This window comes from Protopterus annectens, chromosome 5.part0 (genome assembly GCF_019279795.1).
Source record: "Protopterus annectens isolate FY-2018-M chromosome 5.part0, PAN1.0, whole genome shotgun sequence".
Taxonomy (NCBI): domain Eukaryota; kingdom Metazoa; phylum Chordata; order Ceratodontiformes; family Protopteridae; genus Protopterus; species Protopterus annectens.
The window spans coordinates 462,517,919-462,537,032 of NC_056735.1; the positions used below are offsets into that span (position 1 = coordinate 462,517,919).

A 19,114-nucleotide genomic window follows, 5' to 3' on the forward strand; every position below is an offset into this window, starting at 1 on the left:
CTTTATTTAATGGCTTCAGTCTTCAATGATTTTAATAGAAAAATTACAACATTTATGAAGAACAGACCAAAAAATCAAGGAAAAAAATCAGGACATTCTGCAAAAAACTGGACAGTTGAGAATTATAATATATATCCTTATCCCATCTGACAGGTTCTTTAGAAATTTCCTAAGAGGGACTGAGTCTAAGCCCTCAGTAAAATGCAGATAGATCATATCTATTTAATTTTCTAACTAGAAATGCTAACTATTCACTTTGGTTTAACTTGTTCCTTCAAATGAAGACAATAATTCGTTAAAAAGGCAAATCCTTTATTCCGTTTGTTACTTTATTCACGAATAAAGGATTTGCCTTTTAACGCATTATTTGTCTCTTTTGACGGTCTTTAATTTGGTTTTGGTTTTCCTTAACTTGTTCCTTCTCTACTGCAGCACGGAGCTCTCCTGAACCTCATTTCACCTCAGCTGCTGTAAGTACTTCATGTGACTTTACCCAAGAAATTAATCCTTCCTGGTTGGGGTCATCGGCTTTCCCTATACTAGCAAGTACCAGTTTTCCTTGTGCAATGAGTGAGACTGGGAGCTGTCAATGTTGCTTGCAATGGATGTCTGAATGAGTTATGTCCCTGTGTTGTTCCAGTACACATGCTCTGTAGCACTGCAGGGGTTGCCATGCAATGAGCTGTATAATCCCCACTCACATGCCCACACCTGTGGTGAGATCCAGACCTGCCTCCCTGAAAACAACATCTCAATTTCCCAGAGACTCTGCTATATAGCAAGCCTGGGACATGTGCTCCCCAAGCCTCCTCAAGGAGAGGCAAGCTGGAAGATGCCTGAGTCACTAATCAAACTTGGGTAACTCTGGTCATAGTTGGGTCTTTTTGCCTCTATGCCAACAGACCTGGCATAAATAGTTCTCATCCACTGGACTCCATTTTCCAGCCTTATTAGCACATGGTTGTGGAAAACTTTCTATCATACGACTTCTTCAACATGAACCCAGGGTGACTACTAATATAGATGTCATTGGTCTCCAAGAAACTTACAGCTTCTTCTTTATCACCTTACCATCTGCTGAAGTCAGGCATACAGATCCATGGGATAATATGGGACACACAGCCCTTGGAAAAGGTATCAAGATGGAATTGTTCCAAATCCTTTGGGACACCTCCCTCCTCCAGAAAACTGCCAAGCAGTTATAACACAAATGTACACATTTTTACCCTGTGTAGCTGAAGCAAGATCTGCATTGTTTAACAGGGAATTGGACAAATTATACTCCAAATTCTAAAAGGAAAATGAAGAAGTATATAATATACATTGCATCAAACATCAAAAAATTAACAAAAAAAAAGGCAATTCTGATAAAACAAAATTCACTTCCTTATTTGAACTAAACCTTTTCCGTATTCCTCATGTAAAAGCCTTTCAAGCAGTGGTGGATATTTTTTAAAAGTATTATTTGGGTTTATATTGCCAGTACATACATAAAAAAAGAAAAAAAAAGTTTGAGATGACTTCTTATAAATGTATTTAAAACTGTATTTCTATACTTCCTTAAAGGCAAGCTAATCATCAGATTACCTTAGATACCAGAATTCAATCACACTTAATTAGGGCAGCGGGGAAGTTCAGTATATTGGAGTTCATTTCATAGATGATTTTAAATGTGGTTAACAGCAACCAGTCTATAATGATCTATATACTGTCAGATGATACTGAGATTTGCTTTTAGAAATTAATCACTGGGAAGAGAATGGAGTGGCCTTGAGCAATTCAGGTGCTTTTGTCATGCAAAACGCAATTCAGTACAGTTGACATTTGTAATCCTTGATAACCTTCAGGGGTAATTATCTTGGCATTTGTAGTAATTTTGAAACCTAGATTTTTGAGTAAAGCAATATTATCTGGTAACCACTGATACCAATAAAAACATTAACAGCTTTATAGAAACTGTTTCTTCCCAAATTATTACAGTGTTGGTACCCATATGTAATCCTAGAACAGTAAAAGCAAACACTTAGGTGCATAATTAGTATCTACTTTTCTAACATATTGGTTTATATTTATTAGTTGTATTTTCTGACTATTTTCATGAGTTAACTAAAGTAAGGTAAATAACATCTAATCAAGCAGTGCATGCAATGCAAATAGACTTCAAATGCATGTGCTAGTTTGCAGACCTAGAGTTTTAACTTTCTTTAATTACAGATTTATCCCCCTGTTTTCTGAGTTACATGTAAACATGGAATACAGTTTGAGAATGCACTGTATGTAAACAATTATGTCATGTTTATTCAGAGATAAACAGACATCTTCTCAACTACATTCAAAGGAATAATGATGAATACAAAACAATCATTGTGAACTTTCAGGTGAACAATATAAGGAGGGCCTCATTCATATGTACATAATAGGATGCAATATGCCATCAAATGTGTTTGTAGGCATGGGAAAATATATTCAGTTAATGAAATTCCAACACCACATCTAATGACCTCTTCAATGAAATTCCAACATCACTTCTATTGACCTCTTCAAATCAATAGACATGTTTGCCATTTATTCTGAGATTGAGGACATGGCATTGCAAAGTTTCTGTTTATATGCATGAAGGGAGATATATGCACCCACCATCTCTCTCTCTCTCTCTCTCTCTTGTTCCAGGGCGTAAACATATTGAACATGAAAGTTTCAATCTCCAAGTGTCTTTTTACGAGCTCTTAAAAATGATTGCTTTTGCTGTGTCCACAACTTTTCTGGACTTGAAAAATGTTAATTTCACTTCATTTTAGACAATCTGGTTTAAATTCAAAAATTCACTTTGTTGGCCTTGATGAGTAAAACCATTCTTGTTTTAGAGCACAATTTGATTTGTCATTTTATGTGACAAAATATTTAAACTAAGTTTTATTGAAAGTGGACATATCAAGTTGTTGCGGTAGGGTGTAGGTGCACTTTTGTTAAATGACAGGAGAGCATAAATCTGGTTTAAGATATTAAATATATATCAAAAACTATGTGGTATTTCATTATATTTCATTAACTTGATATTGGAAGGAGACAATAAGCGTAAGCAGTCTGCCTTTTATGGACATCATCTCGCTACTGCAAATCTAATGGGCAGCTGATCTGTTTTTTGGTATTTGGAAAAAAAACACCTGAATGTCAGAAATCAAGAAAACAAATCATAACTAAAAATTGCAGAATAACATGGGAGCTCATACTGAGCCTGAGGATTTTCCTGATTGAACTCTAGAATATAAATATCAGTAAAAATTCAGTCCATATAGAGGATTTTAACTACCTTTACACAGACTGTGTAAAGTACTCAAAATCAACAAGTATACCTAAATATTATAACCAGCACCACATTGTACAGGGATAAAATCTGGACTACAACTCATATAAGAAGAGTTTGATTACAGGATTGGGTATCTGAGGTTCTGGCAAGGGAAGAAGGGCATGCTAATCTTGATGGTTGAAAATGGAGTGGTGGATGCTCAGGGAAAAATGTCACAGTTCACTTTTCCTTGTGTAGTCCAGGGAAAAAACATCCAAGTGCTGCCTAAGAGTGGGAACAACATCCCCCACTTGGGAAAATGTGTGGTAGCCCATTGCTGATGCCCACTTTACATCCTGCCATATGGATATTACAGGGTACATGCAGGGACAGGGATAGATAGAAAGAATAGTCTCATTGCAGCAGTATCCTGCTGTAATACAATGCCTAAATCTCCCTGCTGGCCCCAGCAGTGAGTCAAAACAACTCCTTAGAGGGGAGTGATTGAAGAGAGGTACTGTGGTGAGCTGATGGCCAGCTGTGTGAGAGAAAGAAAAGGGATTAAATAAATGTATGCTCAAATATCTTCAAAAACAGTATGAAAGCTAGCAGTCTAACAGGTAGCAATATCTTGGATATCTCAATGACAGAACTAATATCTTTCTGTTTCATAGACATGGCTATACTATAAGTAATTAACAAAGGTTTTAATAGCACCATCCTTAAAAAACAGTAAAATCAAAGTCAGTGAAACGTAAAGCATCTTTGTTAGACTTTGCCAAATGTGATACAATAAATAATACTTTTATGCAAATAGCAAATAATACTTTTATGCAAATAGCCTGGGAACTCAGCAAATCTGCTTATGGTGCCAGCAATCAGTAGTGTTACATTAAAAACTTCCCCATTTATGCATATACACTGCTAAAACATACTGTAAATATAAAAAAAAATTAGAAAAGCCTTTGATTGGCTAACAAAATTAATAACATTCAACAGAAAAAAAAGCACAATGTAAGCTCTCAAATATGATCCTAGTGTTAAAAAAGGTAAAGATTAATACCTAGAACTACTTCATTATCCTGTCCGATCTTTCTTTTCTAACTTTAATCTCAGCTTTATTTAAAGGTGGAAACTGGGAAAAAAATCAGTGCAATCATCAAAATAATAGGGTATACAACAGAAAAAATATTAAAATTGTTCAAGTCTTAAAAAAACAAGTCTACATTAAATAAAGTACAGTGACGGTTTACTTTTCTTACTAAATCCTCCATATCTAATTATATTAAATAAAGTACAGTGACGGTTTACTTTTCTTACTAAATCCTCCATATCTAATTACGAACCTAAAAAAAGCAATGATAAGGTAAAGCAGTGAAACCCTGACTGTGACCCCCGTGATCTGGGTAGATCTAACCATCCTAATTCTTCAGGAGTTGCCCAAGGGATAAGGAGTGAGTGGTACTTTTGCCCTTTCACCTTTCCCAGGAGTAGGGGTGGGACTACTTGCCAGAGGACTAACAGCTCTGAGAGGGGAATGAGGACTGTGGATGAGTGGTGCATGCATAATTTAAAGCATTATGGGTGCTGTGCCTTAGACAGTCATTAACGTATGGCAAAAAGCCCCCTATTGCTGCAAAGAAAATGTCAAGCTGGGATACTTTGATCTCCTCTTTGTTTGATCACTCATTATTAGATTTCCCCATTTACAAGTGCCCTAGTTTATTACGGGAGTCCATTTAACTAGGGATTTCATAGCAGAAAATAAAAGAGGGGTTCTGGACTTGAATGACTGCTGGAGCAAAAATAAAAAACAAAAAAAAAAGATAATGAATTCATTAATTAAAAAAGGAAAGGATAATTTAAAGGAAGAACATTAATGTAACATTACTAATAAACAATGAGCTGGTCATCCAGGTCACACCAAATGTAATTGCACCCATATCTGCTCAAAATTTAGCTCATTACTGTTATTCTACAGGATGGGAACATCCCGTGCCACATCTTTTACACATTTAACCAGCAAAATATCTTTGCAGCACATTGTAGCCTTCCCCTGCATGTCATAGAATTGGCTCCTCAGGTGGGTATAAAACAAATGCAGTATCATGGAGTCATTTACTTCCAATGGAGCTGTGGACGAGGGTAAGACAGTCCACACAGCCTATCTGGACCTCGCCAAGGCCTTTGACACCATCCCCCACTCTGGAATCACAGATAAACTTACTAAGCTGGGCATAAATCCCTACGTCACTTGATGGGTTGCTAACTGGCTTACTGACAGAACCCAGACAGTAAAATATATAAGGGGACCTTCATTGTGTCACTACTAGACAGAGGCACAGTATTCTAAATTTATTCTGTACATTTTTTGTACCATTTCATGGGGTGGCAAAAGCCAGATCACTATGGCTAGGCTTACAAATGCCCCAGGGCAGATAGCCTAGTACTATACTATGAAACTATGAAACTATGAAGTAGCCAACTCCAAATCCAGCTCCAGACAAGTGACAAGTGGAGTACCTTAGGGTTCAGTCCTGGGACCACTCTTGTTTGGCATCTACTTCTCTGAAGTACAGGCCAACACTAAGGGACTCTGGCTAACAAAGTTTGCAGATGATTGCAAACTGGGAGCCATTATTGAATCCCCAAATGACGTGGATATTCTACAAAAGGGCCTTACAGAAACAGATGCTTGGTGCCAGAGCCATGGGCTCAAGCTTAATGCCAAGAAATGTATAGTTATCCCCTTTGGAAAAAACATGTACCCATGAATTACCACATAGGTGGCAGGACACTAAACATCAAAAGTGTGATGAGAGACTTAGGGACACAGGTGGACAGTGGTCTCACTTTCAATAACCACATTGCCACAACAGTCAGGAAATCCTTCTATGTGGCACACCTCATCACTAAGGGCTTTTCATCCAGAAAAAAGGAGGTCATTGTCCCACTGTACTCATCCCTCATTAGACCCATTATAGAGTATAATGCCCCATTTGGTATGTACCTCACAAGACATCTGCAACAGCTTGAAAGGCCACAGAAATACCTCACTAAAAGAATCACATGCCTAAAGCAGATGCCATATACTGACCGTCTAAAAAAACTCCAGCTATACTCTGTGGCATATCGTCTACTCAGAGGTGATCTCTGCTTAACATACAAGGCCATGTCAAACCCTGAGCTGTTGGACATGCTCCACTTAAAGAAATCCCAATCCCTCAGAGCCACATGCTCCAGGGATCTAAACCTTGTCATCACAATGAACAAAACATGCTGGAGGGATAGGTTCCTGACCCAGAGACTCCCCATACTCTGGAATAGACTGCCCATACATATCAAGCAGAGTGCCTCTTTGGCCATCTTCAAAAGGAACCTTGATGATTGGATGGGAGATAGGAAATTCACCCCGGGGATCATGTCAATCACCCTGCTAGACAGGGGCCTGGAGAAGTAAATATTGTGGGAAGAAATATCCAGGGAATTGTTATGGCCAGGCTTGCATAGGCCCTAGGGCTGATAGCCTAGTACCAACCTATGAACCTATGAATGGTAATGTAACCCCTCAAGCAGTGCTGCTACCCTGATAAGTAGATGCTTCCTGTTGTTTCTTTAATAGCCGACATGATCTCAAGACATACCTTATCTCTCCAAAAGAGAGATGAATAGACAATGCCTCTTTTATTCCTTCCTCTTCTTTAAAAATAAAGAAAGTCATATGTTGGAATGCTGTAGCCACAAGAAGACATGAGAATGTTTTTTATATAACTTCAGATATAACGACTGTTTCAAGTAAAATTAAAAACTCAATGGCTAGACAATATACAGCATTGTTTTCTACACAAAATCAAGCAAAACTAAATGATTTCATATCTGTAGCATTAAAATGTTGGTATGTGGACATGCTTATTACATGCAGTGAGAAATGTAGTGGTACTAATTCTCAAAAGGGCAGGGTGTACATTAGTCCAAATAATTTTAAACTCATCAGCCACACCAATACTCTATATAAAATTATAAAAGGAGTCATAATGGGAGTTTTCTGGGATGACATAGTAGACGTATTTCTGTTAGAAATGGAGCAGTGTACGTTTATTAATGTGAGCGTTTGCCTTCTGTACCTTAATGAATTCTTTGAAGAGATAACAGCAGCCTTTGTTAAAGGATCGACTTTGCATGTTGCTTATCTTGACCTTGCTAGGGACTCTAGTCCTAAATCAGGGTAAGAGTTACCTGGTCATCATGCTGTGGGTCAGCAGGGAGGTCCAATAAGGCTATCTTCTAGTGTTCCTTCCCTTCTACTGTTTTTCTCAGATATAAAAACAGCAAATGTAATCCAGATAACTATTTGCAGAAAAATTGTTTGACACAGCCAACCTTCTCCAAACACACACACTTCATTCTGTGGTATTATTCTTACATTTAATATCAATAAATGTAGAAATATTAGACTTGGCAAAAAAGGTCATAAATTTTGATTATGAAATTAAAAGATCAAATAATAAAAGACTCCATGATTAAAGGTCCATGGATAATTGTAGACCATAAATTTAATTATGATCAACGTACAGCCACCAAAGTCTAAAAATAACTCGAGTGAACTAAATGTACCATGTTGTATCTCACTGGGCTTTCCCATTCATGAATGTAATGCTGCTTTCTGCTGCCTTTGACACATTTAACAACTTGAAAATATGCAACAGATTTCTACTAGAAATAGTAGGGATTGAAGCACAAGCTATTTGTAAAGATATCAGGGACTGTGATTATACTGTGTTATTTACAGGTTACTTACATGTGACCTCTCCTTAATCTGTCAATGTGTGATCTAGTTCCTCTCAAAATACTATGCCTGTAATGTATCAATGGGGGAATTAACACTGCAGTAGGTAGCTAAATACACAAAATAAATTAAAGTAATAAAGGCTATTGTAACAGCTATCTTTTACCCTACCTTTTGGCATTATGGAATAAATTAATCCTCACAAATGAAAGACATCATGTGTTAACTTCCTTCAAAACTAATCTAGAGACTTTGATACAGTGTGAAGTTTAGTAAGGCAGCTAGTGGAGTAGCTGAAAGGATTAAACTAGTTTACCTGTTGGAAGTTCTCAGGCAATTGATTCTTTATGATGGAGTCTGTAGCCTTCAGCTGAGCCTGAAGGGTATCCTTCTGAGAGGTATGGTGAAGGGGTGTAGTATGGAATGGAGTAGGGCATGGAGGGGCAGGACATGCCTAAATCAAGAGACCTAGAGTGTAAGAGTAATTTGCGGTTAGTGAATTTACATTGGATAAAACTCTCTGCTAAGAGTATGCTAAGAAGAGGATGTAGAGGACAACCCATGAAGAGAATATACTAAAATGTGAGCAACTTGAACAGATAACGAACACTTAAACTACCCATGCATTCATGTGGTGTGACAGCAAGAACGTTTTTATCAGGACTAAACTGCTCTTTGTGAATTTGTGAGCTTGATAATCTAACTTTAGAATTTGCGTGTAAAAGTTCAAAAGGAAAATATCACTGATAGTGCAGTTAATCTGTTCAGAGTTTACAATAAAGAGAATGTGCATTATATTAAAGCCGAGTGATTTATGCCCGAAATATGAGAAGGATAATGAAGAAATCTGTTATATTTGCATGTATTGCTGTTTGAGTTAATGATCCCAAATCATCGCTATGTATACATGTGAATCAGAAATTGCCAGCATGAAATTTCATAATCAGACCTTTTCATGCAGGTTATGAGTTTGATCGAAAAATGCAGTAGATTACTGTAACATTGTTGAGTTGTAACAAATGTGGCATTGCACCTATGTTGCTAATGCAGCATGACAAATCAGAATACACTGCACATGTACTAGGCAAACAACAAAGGTCTGTGTGTGTGTATTAGTCGAGAGAGTGAATATGTGTGTGTGGGGGGTTTCAAATGTTAATATGTTGTTGCTATAAAACAATATTTCTAGCCCTTCACAACAAGAAAGCTTAGGTTTGGGTGATGATGCCAACAACCTGTAATTATATTCTTATGTCTTCCATGGCTAATGGAACATCATGTTAAGTGACTTCTCTTGTTGAATGTCGCTAGGTTTGTACAACTCTTTATATCAAATGCATCGGTGTAAATATTCATAATTGCAATCTCTAGCTGTATTTTTCAGCATTTCTATGTATGTTTGAAGTAATTATTTTCATACAGAGAGTAAAAGATTTATGCCTGTTATGTTTCTGATTTTCAAAGCACACTGGATTATAAATATAGTAAAAATATTAAGCCAGGCAAGACACAGAAATATAGACTATTGCAATATTTTAAATATACTACTGCCCTACAGTGATATTAGCCATGATGGTACAGTGGTTAACATTGTCGCCTCACAGCGCTGGGTTCTCCTGTTCGATTCTTTGCTGGAGCGCCTTCTGTGTGGAGTCTGTATGTCCTTCCCATGGTTGAGTGATGTTTGAAAAACATCCAGGTAGGTGTGTGCATGAATGGGTGTGCCTTCTTTAAAGGTTGGGCTGGCAACTCAGCACCATAAAAATCCACTGCCAAGCATTAGTGGACCGGAGTTCCACTGTGGCGACCCCTAATTGGGAAAAGCTGAAAGACAGTACTGCCCTACAGTGATATTACACTTTCAGTAATTATTCTGACTTTTGCAAACCACTGCATGGATGGCTAACTAAAAAGAATAATCCATAATGGCAGCACATATTTTACTGTCCGTACCTTGACCTTGAATCTGTGACCTGTTTGCAGATTCGTTGCCACTGAGCATTTAGGTTTCTCAGTTTTTCTCTGAAGATAGCACCATCAACTGGAGACGACTGCCCAATGATTTCTTCACCAGTCGTGTTTAGTGCTGTAACATAAGGCTGCCTGCTGGTAATGTCATTTTGAAGTTTCTGAAACAAGAGAAAATGCAAATCAAATACTTGTGTCATCATTCAGTATTGGTAAACTTGATAAATGTATACATTACAGAGGTTATAACACACAAAACTGAATCTAATATTCTGTGTTTTAGTTTAGTATGGAAGCTTGCAGTACATTTAGGCACAGAAAAATTATGAACAAATCTCTTTAAGAACATGTATTAAATGGATAAGAAATACTACACTTGATCTTTGCCTCACCAAAGAAGAAAGTAAAATACGCATAATAAAATATCATGCATACAAATGGGCTGTTTGCTTTTCATGAAAACTCTTTCAGTAAGAAACATGTAAGTTCTGTCTCAAGACAGCTCAAATTTTATTTTATTTTTTGAAAAGCATTTAACATATACAACCACACCCTGGTGCATGAAACAAGCACAGTTCATGTTCTCATACCCAATAATTGAAACACAAAGAATTCCAGCACCTTTAAACAGCAAAATCCTTTATTCTTTCATAAAGAGGCTTCTACAGCCCTGCAACAGTCTCCAGCCTCTTTATGGAAGAATTAAGGATTCTGTTGTTTAGTTGTTTAAAGGTGGTGAATGTCTTTTTGCTCACAGATATGTATGTATGTATGTATACGTATATATATATATATATATATATATATATATATATATATATATATTTATGTCAAAAGAGCGAAGACCCAGACACTCAAATAACAAAACATCAAGACCATAACCGCAAAACTCCAGTTCATAGAACCTCACAATATGAAACCTGGAACATCGAACAGTAAATATTACCAGAAGTCCGGTCTGCACTTAAAGGAACAGTTCTCCCTGTAACTACAACTGACAGGAAATCTGTATCATCAGTTTTGCAGGGGGGCAAGCCCCCCTGCACCCCCCATACCCCCTCTAAATTGTATATATATATATATATATATATATATATATATATATATATATATTTATATATATATATATATATATATATATATATATATATACCAACTCCGAGATTGCACTACAGTGAGAAAAAGATAAATTTCAAGATCCTCACTGTACCACAATCTCCATTTAGAACCACTGACACATATTTCCTGTAAGTTGTAGTTAAAGGGAGCACTGTTAATTTAAGTGCAGACCAGTTGATGTTCTGGGTTTCGTTATTGTAAGGGTTCAATGAACTGGAGTTTCATGGTTATGGTCTCCATGTTTTGTTACTCCAGTATCTGGGTCTTCGATCTTTTCAGCTAGACCCATATTTATATGGGTCTACTTCATTTGACCTAAAACTCATTTGAATTTATGTGACTTACAGTGCTGACTTTTAGAATTCCAATAGTCATTTAGAAAGTACTGTTGTAGTCTTTCTAAATGTGAGTTTGACTCTTTACATTGTTATGGAGAGTATCTAAAATAATTTTGCGAATGGTTTGTGCATTGCCAGCAGTAGTGGCAGCATGTAGAGTACTGTAAGGCAAGTTAAAGGTATACGCCCTTTTCCCTACTGTAGTACGATCCTTGAGTTAGTATATATAATTAGGGGTGTGGGGGGGCATAGCCCCCAACCTTGTTTGGTTGTACATTGTCCTGTTTCTGTTAAGAAGGTAAATAAGTAGTTTTTAATTTCTGGAAAAGGTTAGTTATTGGTGTTCTAAGTGTGCTTCTCTATGGTTTAAGATTTAATATATTGAAATTCAGCATTGTAAGCTGTCGATTTAGGTCAATTGGGTGTCGGTCAAATGAGTTTTAGGTCGTGAAGTAGATCCATATATATATATATATATATATATATATATATATATATATATATATATATATATATATATATATATATATATATATATATATATATATATATATATAATGTGTACATATATGCATGTGTGTGTGCATTTACATCTTTATCTTTAGCTATATAGCTATAGTAATGTATATATGTATATACACAAATGCACACAACCACACAAACCAACATATTTTAGTCAGCATGCAGGCATACATATACATATTAAAATAGGTAAATTTTTTCATATACTATGGAGAGTTAAACTAACTATTACTAGCAGATATGCTGAATAAAACTTACTAATGAGTTAATCAGACAGAGAAATTAAATAAAAGTATCCCCCTATTTCCTGAAGAAATGAGTGTTTACAGCTGCAGCACGTGAACTGCATCAGTGCAAAGAGAACATACAGCATATTCTTAGACCTTTTAGGGTATGACTGAAAATGTTAATCCCATTCTACCCTATTGAACGCACAGTATGTCAGAGACTTTGAGAGCATGTTATGGCACTCAGGATAGCACCTTATAAAGGACCTTCCATTTGTTTGCAGTGCTAAAGGCACATTACTGTAGTGAGATGTCTTCAGTGCACAATAGATAAACATTACTCCACACTTGCCATAGCAGCAACATACTTGTAACTTATGTCCCCGCTCACTTGGATTAGAAAACAACCTGTAATTGTAATAATTTGATGGTCCCAGCCCTTACAATACTCCTTCTCATCCCTACTTTGTTAATCCCTTACAATGCTACTTCTCATCCCTAGTCTGTTCATCCCTTACGATACTCCTTCTCATCCCTACTCTGTTCATCCCTTACAGAACTCCTTCTCATCCCTACTCTGTTCATCCCTTACAGTACTCCTTCTCATCCCTACTCTGTTCATCCCTTAAAATAATCCTTCTTATCCCTACTCTGTTCATTCCTTACAATACTCTTCTCATCCCTACTCTGCTGACCCTTAAAGTACTTCTTCTTATCCCTTTTATGTTGAGCCCTTAAAGTACTCCTTCTCATCCATACTCTTTTGACCCCTTACAATACTCCTCCCCTTCCCCAATCTGTTGACATCTTGCAATGTTCTTCGTTATCCCTACACTGTTGAAATCTTACAATGCTACTTTTCATCACTACTCTGTTGATCCAAAACAGTTTCCAAGGCAGGAAGAAATCTCAAGAGAAATTGTTTTGGATCAAACAGTGGTTTTGGTTGTTTCTTTTGGGGATTTTCTCCATGATTTTTTATATTTTCTATATCTATCTGTCAAATAAGGGGGCAGATACGGTTCAGTAGCTTAGTAAGTAGTTATTTCATACAATTTACTGACCACCAATGGACTTAACCAGTCTGCTACAGGGTTTATCTTCAAATCAGGACGATCTGGCCATTTTTGGTCTTAGTAGCACAAGTAGTCAGAATAATGGGTCAGAGGGCTTACAATTAGACAATACATGTGAGGCACAATTTCTTAAATTCAATAAAAGCATGAGGTCCCTGTGGACCAATGTATGGCATTCAAAGCTCTTTAAGGCCTATTTAACCAAGGGCATTTCACCAAGGGGCCTTAGGGTATGCATACAGCCATTAGTTAATAATAGTGATACAACATTAACAGACTAATGGGCTATGGCTCAACAAAAAAATCTCAATGAGCTTTGTGGAAATTCTAGCTGCCAAGTATGACAGAACTATTGTCAGGGATATTATGGGAATCACCCAAATGTGTGAAGGTATTAAGAAATTTGAAGGACAACAATCCTATAACACTGGCCTTAAGAAACTTAGCCAGGATCTTTTAAACTTAGAACAGCAACTGAAAGATAGAAAAATGAGGAAGTTTCAGAGGGACCTAGCTGACTAGGGAAGTGGGCATCCATTCTCCAGCAACAAACATGTCAGGTTTGAGCAAACCAATAGAAAGGTTGCCAAAATTAAATGACCAAGGTCCATTTTAAAGAAACAATCCTCATCAAGTTATGACACCTCGGGTGGGGAGTCCTTGTCAGGTTTGGAGTCTGATACACAGCGCACCCCAGATTCCCCTACATCTAAAAGAAGTAACACACTGGTCCCTTCAGGTATAGGCAAATGAGGGGAGGTAGGAAACATTCTTAAGGTAGACAATATGGAAGGATTGTTGAAACTAATAGTTCAGAAACAGATGACAACAATAATGTGTTGAACATTTCATCTACCTCTCTGTCACCTACCCAAGTTAAAGTTTTGAATAAAGGTCTTAATTTTATACCTGGCTTCTATGTCTCTGAAGATACTTTTGCACAAGATATTACCTCATTTTGTAGACTACTTAATTTAAGGTTATTTTTTCAGACAGCATCTAATCCTGAATCTCAGGATGGCTTTTAGATACCACAAATCAAGCTTTACACCACCAATGCATCATAATGTCCATATGTTTCAGAATTGTATTCTCAAAGATCTGCATTTTCATTCCAGGGAGTTCCAAGTCAAACCTAACAACTTACAAAGATTGAAATGAGTTTATACAAGAATTGGAGAACAATCATGATTTGGCTATATTACCTGCAGATAAAGGTGGGGTGGTAGTTGTCCAGGATTGGACCCAATACAATATGGAAGACAAAAGACAGCTTACTGATGGTCGTTACTATACACACATATGACATTGGACCCAACTCGCGGTTTTAAAAAACAAATTGATCAGTTTTTAGTGTCCACTAAGAAGGAGGGAATTATCACAGACACCATTTTACATCATCTCACTGTGTCGGATCCTTCGAATCAGTGCATCTATTTCTTCCCCAAAATCCATAAGAATCTTCAGAATCCATCTGGTAGACCCATAGTCTCACATAGGGTTTCAATTACAAAACCACTTTCTCAATTTCTCACAAAATATCTTAAACCATTATTGAAATGGGTATGGGCTCATATTCAAGATACTATGGAATTCCTTCAGGTAATTCCTGAGATGCAGCTTGAGCCAGGGTGGTTACTTTGTACCCTAGACGTCTCCGTATTATATACTAACACCCCCCACTGTGCGGGCCTGAAAGCATTAGAATACTGGTTATACAAGTCAGAATTGTACCAACCCAGCTTTAACATCTTCCTAATCTGCCTTGCCAAACACGTTCTAACCAAGAATGTATTTTATTATCAGAATTAATGTTTTTTGCAAATTCAAGGCATGGCTATGTGAGCTTCTTTCGCTCCCATATATGCTGATTTCTTTATGGCCCACCTTGAGGAACAACTCATCTATGACAATACACATAATCTATATTTAGATGTGATTGACATCTGGAGAAGATATTTAGATGACTGCTGGTTAGTATGGAGATCTGATTCTGAATATCTCATGGAGTCTGTAGGAATTTACAGTCAATTATAACATTAACAGTATTACCTTTTTGGATGTCCTAGTAACTAGGAATAGTGACCATACATTGGTATCCAAGGTGTACCATAAATACCCCCCAATACAACTTCCTTCTCCATGCTTCCAGCTTTCGCTCCCCATATATATGTAGAAATATTCCTAAACCACAATTCTTATGTATAGGTTCATAGATTCATAGGTTCATACTAGGCTATCTGCCCTAGGGCATTTATAAGCCTAGCCAGAGTGTGTTTGGCTTTCGCCACCCATTTTAAATTAATTTTGCTATGCCCTTTTTCAAGGTTAGTATACTGTGCCTCTGTCTAACAGTGACACAGAAGTGATACCCGGGGTAAACCTATGATCTCCCATCCACTCATCAAGATTCCTCTTGAAGAGAGTCAGTGAGGGACTCTGCCTAACCTGGACTGGGATTTTATTCCAGAGTGAAGGGAGCCTCTGGGTTATGAATCTGTCCCTCCAGCATGTCCTATTTATTTCAGTGCTGAGGTTCAAGTCTCTCGAGCGTGTAGCTCGATGGGATTTGGATTTTCTGAGGTGCAGCATGTCCCTTAATTCCGGGTTGGACATGGCCTTATACGTCAGGCACAGGTCACCTCTGAGCAGGCGGTATACCACTGAGTAGAGCTGGAGTTTCTTTAACCGGGCAGCATATGGCATCTGTTTGAGCCCTTTGATCCTCTTGGTGAGGTACTTTTGGGGTCTTTCCAGTTGCTGCAAGTGTTTGGTAAGGTACATCCCAAAAGGGGCATTGTACTCGATTATGGGCCTGATGAGGGATGAGTAAAGAGGCACGATGACCTCCCCTAATCTAGATGTGAATCCCTTCATGATTAGGTGGGCTATATAAAATGTTTTTCTAACCACTTTGGCCACTTGGTTGTCAAATGAGAGATTGCTATCAACTTAGGTCCCCAGGTCCCTAATTACTTCTTCTGTACTTAATGGATTACCACCTATGTGGTAATTTGTGGGCACTTTGTTTTTGCCAAAGGGGATGACTATACACTGCGTTTAGCTTGAGGCCATGGCTCTGGCATCAGTTGTCTGTTTCTGTGAGGCCCTTTTGGAGGATGCTTGTGTCGGCTGGAGAGTCGATTATGGTGTCCAGTTTGCAGTCATCTGCGAACTTGGTCAGCCACAGTCCTTCCGTGTTGGCCTGTACCTCCGAGAAATATATACCAAACAAGAGAGGTCCCAGGACTGAGCCTTGTGGGATGCCACTTGTAACTGGTTTGGAGTCTGACATGGCTCCAGCAATTCTAACCATGTGGGTTCTGTCCTTGAGCCAATTTGCAACCCATCTAGTGACATAGGGGTTTATATTTAAGCTGGTGAGCTTATCTATAATGCCTGAGTGGGGTATTGTATCGAAAGCTTTTGCGAGGTCCAGATAGGCTGTGTGGACCACCTTCCCTTCGTCAATGGCCTTGGTGACTGTTTCAAAGAAGTCAACCAGGTTTAAGAGGCAGGATCTGCCCTTAACAAAGCCTAATATGAAGTGAATATGCTCAAATGATGCTACCTATGAGGTTTATAAGGTGGATTTAACCACCAGATTCAGGAATAGGGTCTACAAAATGGGGAATATATATGAGGCCAGGAATTGGGTGGCTACTCGTGACAGGAAGGACCTTTTGAGATACAAGGATAGGACACTGGATAAGGAACCTATGCTTCATTTGGTCACCACTTATGGAAGGAACACTGATGTTTGATTAAACAGTGTTTGTAGACACTGGAACATCCTTCTAACAGATGCTAAACTTTCTGACTTCTTGGATGACAGATGTTATTTTTCTTTCAGAAGAGGTGGGAATCTGGGATCATTTTTGAGTCATTATAAACATGGATGGAGAAGTAAGGGTGATTCCATCCAAACTACTCTTATGGGGGATCAGCTCACAGATTGTTTTCGTTGCGGTCATTGTACCTACTGCAGAAAGGTTATGAAAACAAGCCAGTTTAGTAGCAAAAATACTGGTCAGGTATTTGATATTTCATTCTTTGCAAATTGCCAGACCGATTGGGTGATTTATATGGCTACCTGTACCTGTACTGAGTTTTATGTGGGACAAACATCTCGACCACTCAAGTTCAGAATTTCTGAACATTATAGTGATATTAGGCATAAGAAACTTACCAGTGCCTTATATAAGCACTCCCTGGTACACAATAATGCATTTTTCAGTTTTACTGTGATAGACAGAATTATTGGTAACAGGTCAAATAAAGCAGGATGGCATCAGATTCTGAATAGTAAAGAAAAAAATGGATTATTAAGTTGGGGGGGTCTTTTTTCACCAGGACTTAATGAGTACCTTTAATTAGGATTGTTGACTAATTAATTAATTAAGAGCCTCATCTAGTGATTGTATTTAAAAGGAGACAAAGGTCTCATTTCTTTAATGCACTGATGAAGGCAATGTAACTGTTACAGCCGAAACCGGTCTGTTTTTGTCTTCTTTTTTAACTTTATATTATGCTTTTAAGCTAAGTTTTGAATAACCACTGTATGCCACAGTCTGCTAGCTTCCCTGTGTCTTATAAAATATATGACTCCACTGATTTATGCATCTTGCAGGTAGAAGGTGGAGTCACACCTTTGATAACACACACTGACCGCTGCAAAAAGGAAGTACTGAGTGTTGTACACTAGCACCTTGCTCCTTGTAATGCACCAACAGCCTTTCAGGAATATGATGTGTAAATATCCATGTACATTTTAATAAGAGACTTTGGTGCTGTCCAACTCTTGGGCTTGCATAGTTAGACACTGTACTGTTGTCATACTACAATAGATGAGTGCTATCCACCTTAGTAATGCTCAGATTGAGGGATGGCTGGCGTAATAATAGTAGCCTTCATCTTCTGACTAGTATTGTTGTGATTCAGCTATATGTGATGCACAATGGCTGACCTGGTCTTTATAAATAAAGTACCACAGTTTATGCAAGTTTTAAGGCTTATTTGCATACTTACTCAATTATTGTGTTACTTATGGAGTATGGTAATAGAGCAGTAAGTGCACACTTAACATGTTTTTTCCATCTGTCAGAATTTTGTTCCTACGGGTGACCATAGAAAATGCCTCTGCATTTAGCTCAATATGTTTGATAGACAGGGCAGTGTATTTTAGAATCACTGCCAGTGATTTTTTTTAATAATGTTTCCTCCTCTTCCTGCTGACCATCAATCCTTCTAATGGTAGAGAGACCCATTTATTCTGCAGTGTTGGGAAATCCTCAAATCGACTGGGACAAAAAGCCCAAACTAAAATGCCAATGTAACAATAAAAGGTTATTTATTCTTACATTGGCATTTTAGTTAAGTGGGTATTTTTATTCAAACTCTAAACTGGCACAAACTAGTAAATTTAATAAGTACTTTCATCCACAGTAAAAGAACGTTTTCAGAATAAATCCAACAATAACCTCACTGTTTGTATAATCAATCCACCAGTCATATGACCAACTAATAGAGAAACAAGTCTTGCTAAATATTCACCTGATATTGCACTGCCATAAATCACAGCTAACACCAGCATTGAGCAAATATGCAAATAAGCTTTTACATCTTGCATAAACTGGGTATATTCAATGTTTTTGATTTTAATTGCTGTTTTTGCATTGGGTTTCCATTGTGGTTAATCACTGGTGAGGTGAAGATGTGGGTATTTGTGTCATTTCATGGGCAGTCTTTGTCCTTTTGTCCATACATGCATGCATGCTTCCTCCACATGTGCT

General features: G+C 37.6%; 1 protein-coding gene across 9 annotated transcripts in view; it reads right to left on the reverse strand.

Moving 5' to 3' along the window:
* The window catches only part of DMD (dystrophin), a 9,298,038-nt gene that overhangs the window by 4,043,370 nt on the left and 5,235,554 nt on the right, over nucleotides 1–19,114 (reverse strand). For all 9 annotated transcript variants that reach the window (XM_044072398.1, XM_044072396.1, XM_044072400.1 and 6 more), the window contains one exon: nucleotides 10,026–10,201. In XM_044072398.1, coding sequence (XP_043928333.1) covers nucleotides 10,026–10,201 — 176 coding nt within the window. The remainder of the gene's footprint in view (nucleotides 1–10,025; nucleotides 10,202–19,114) is intronic.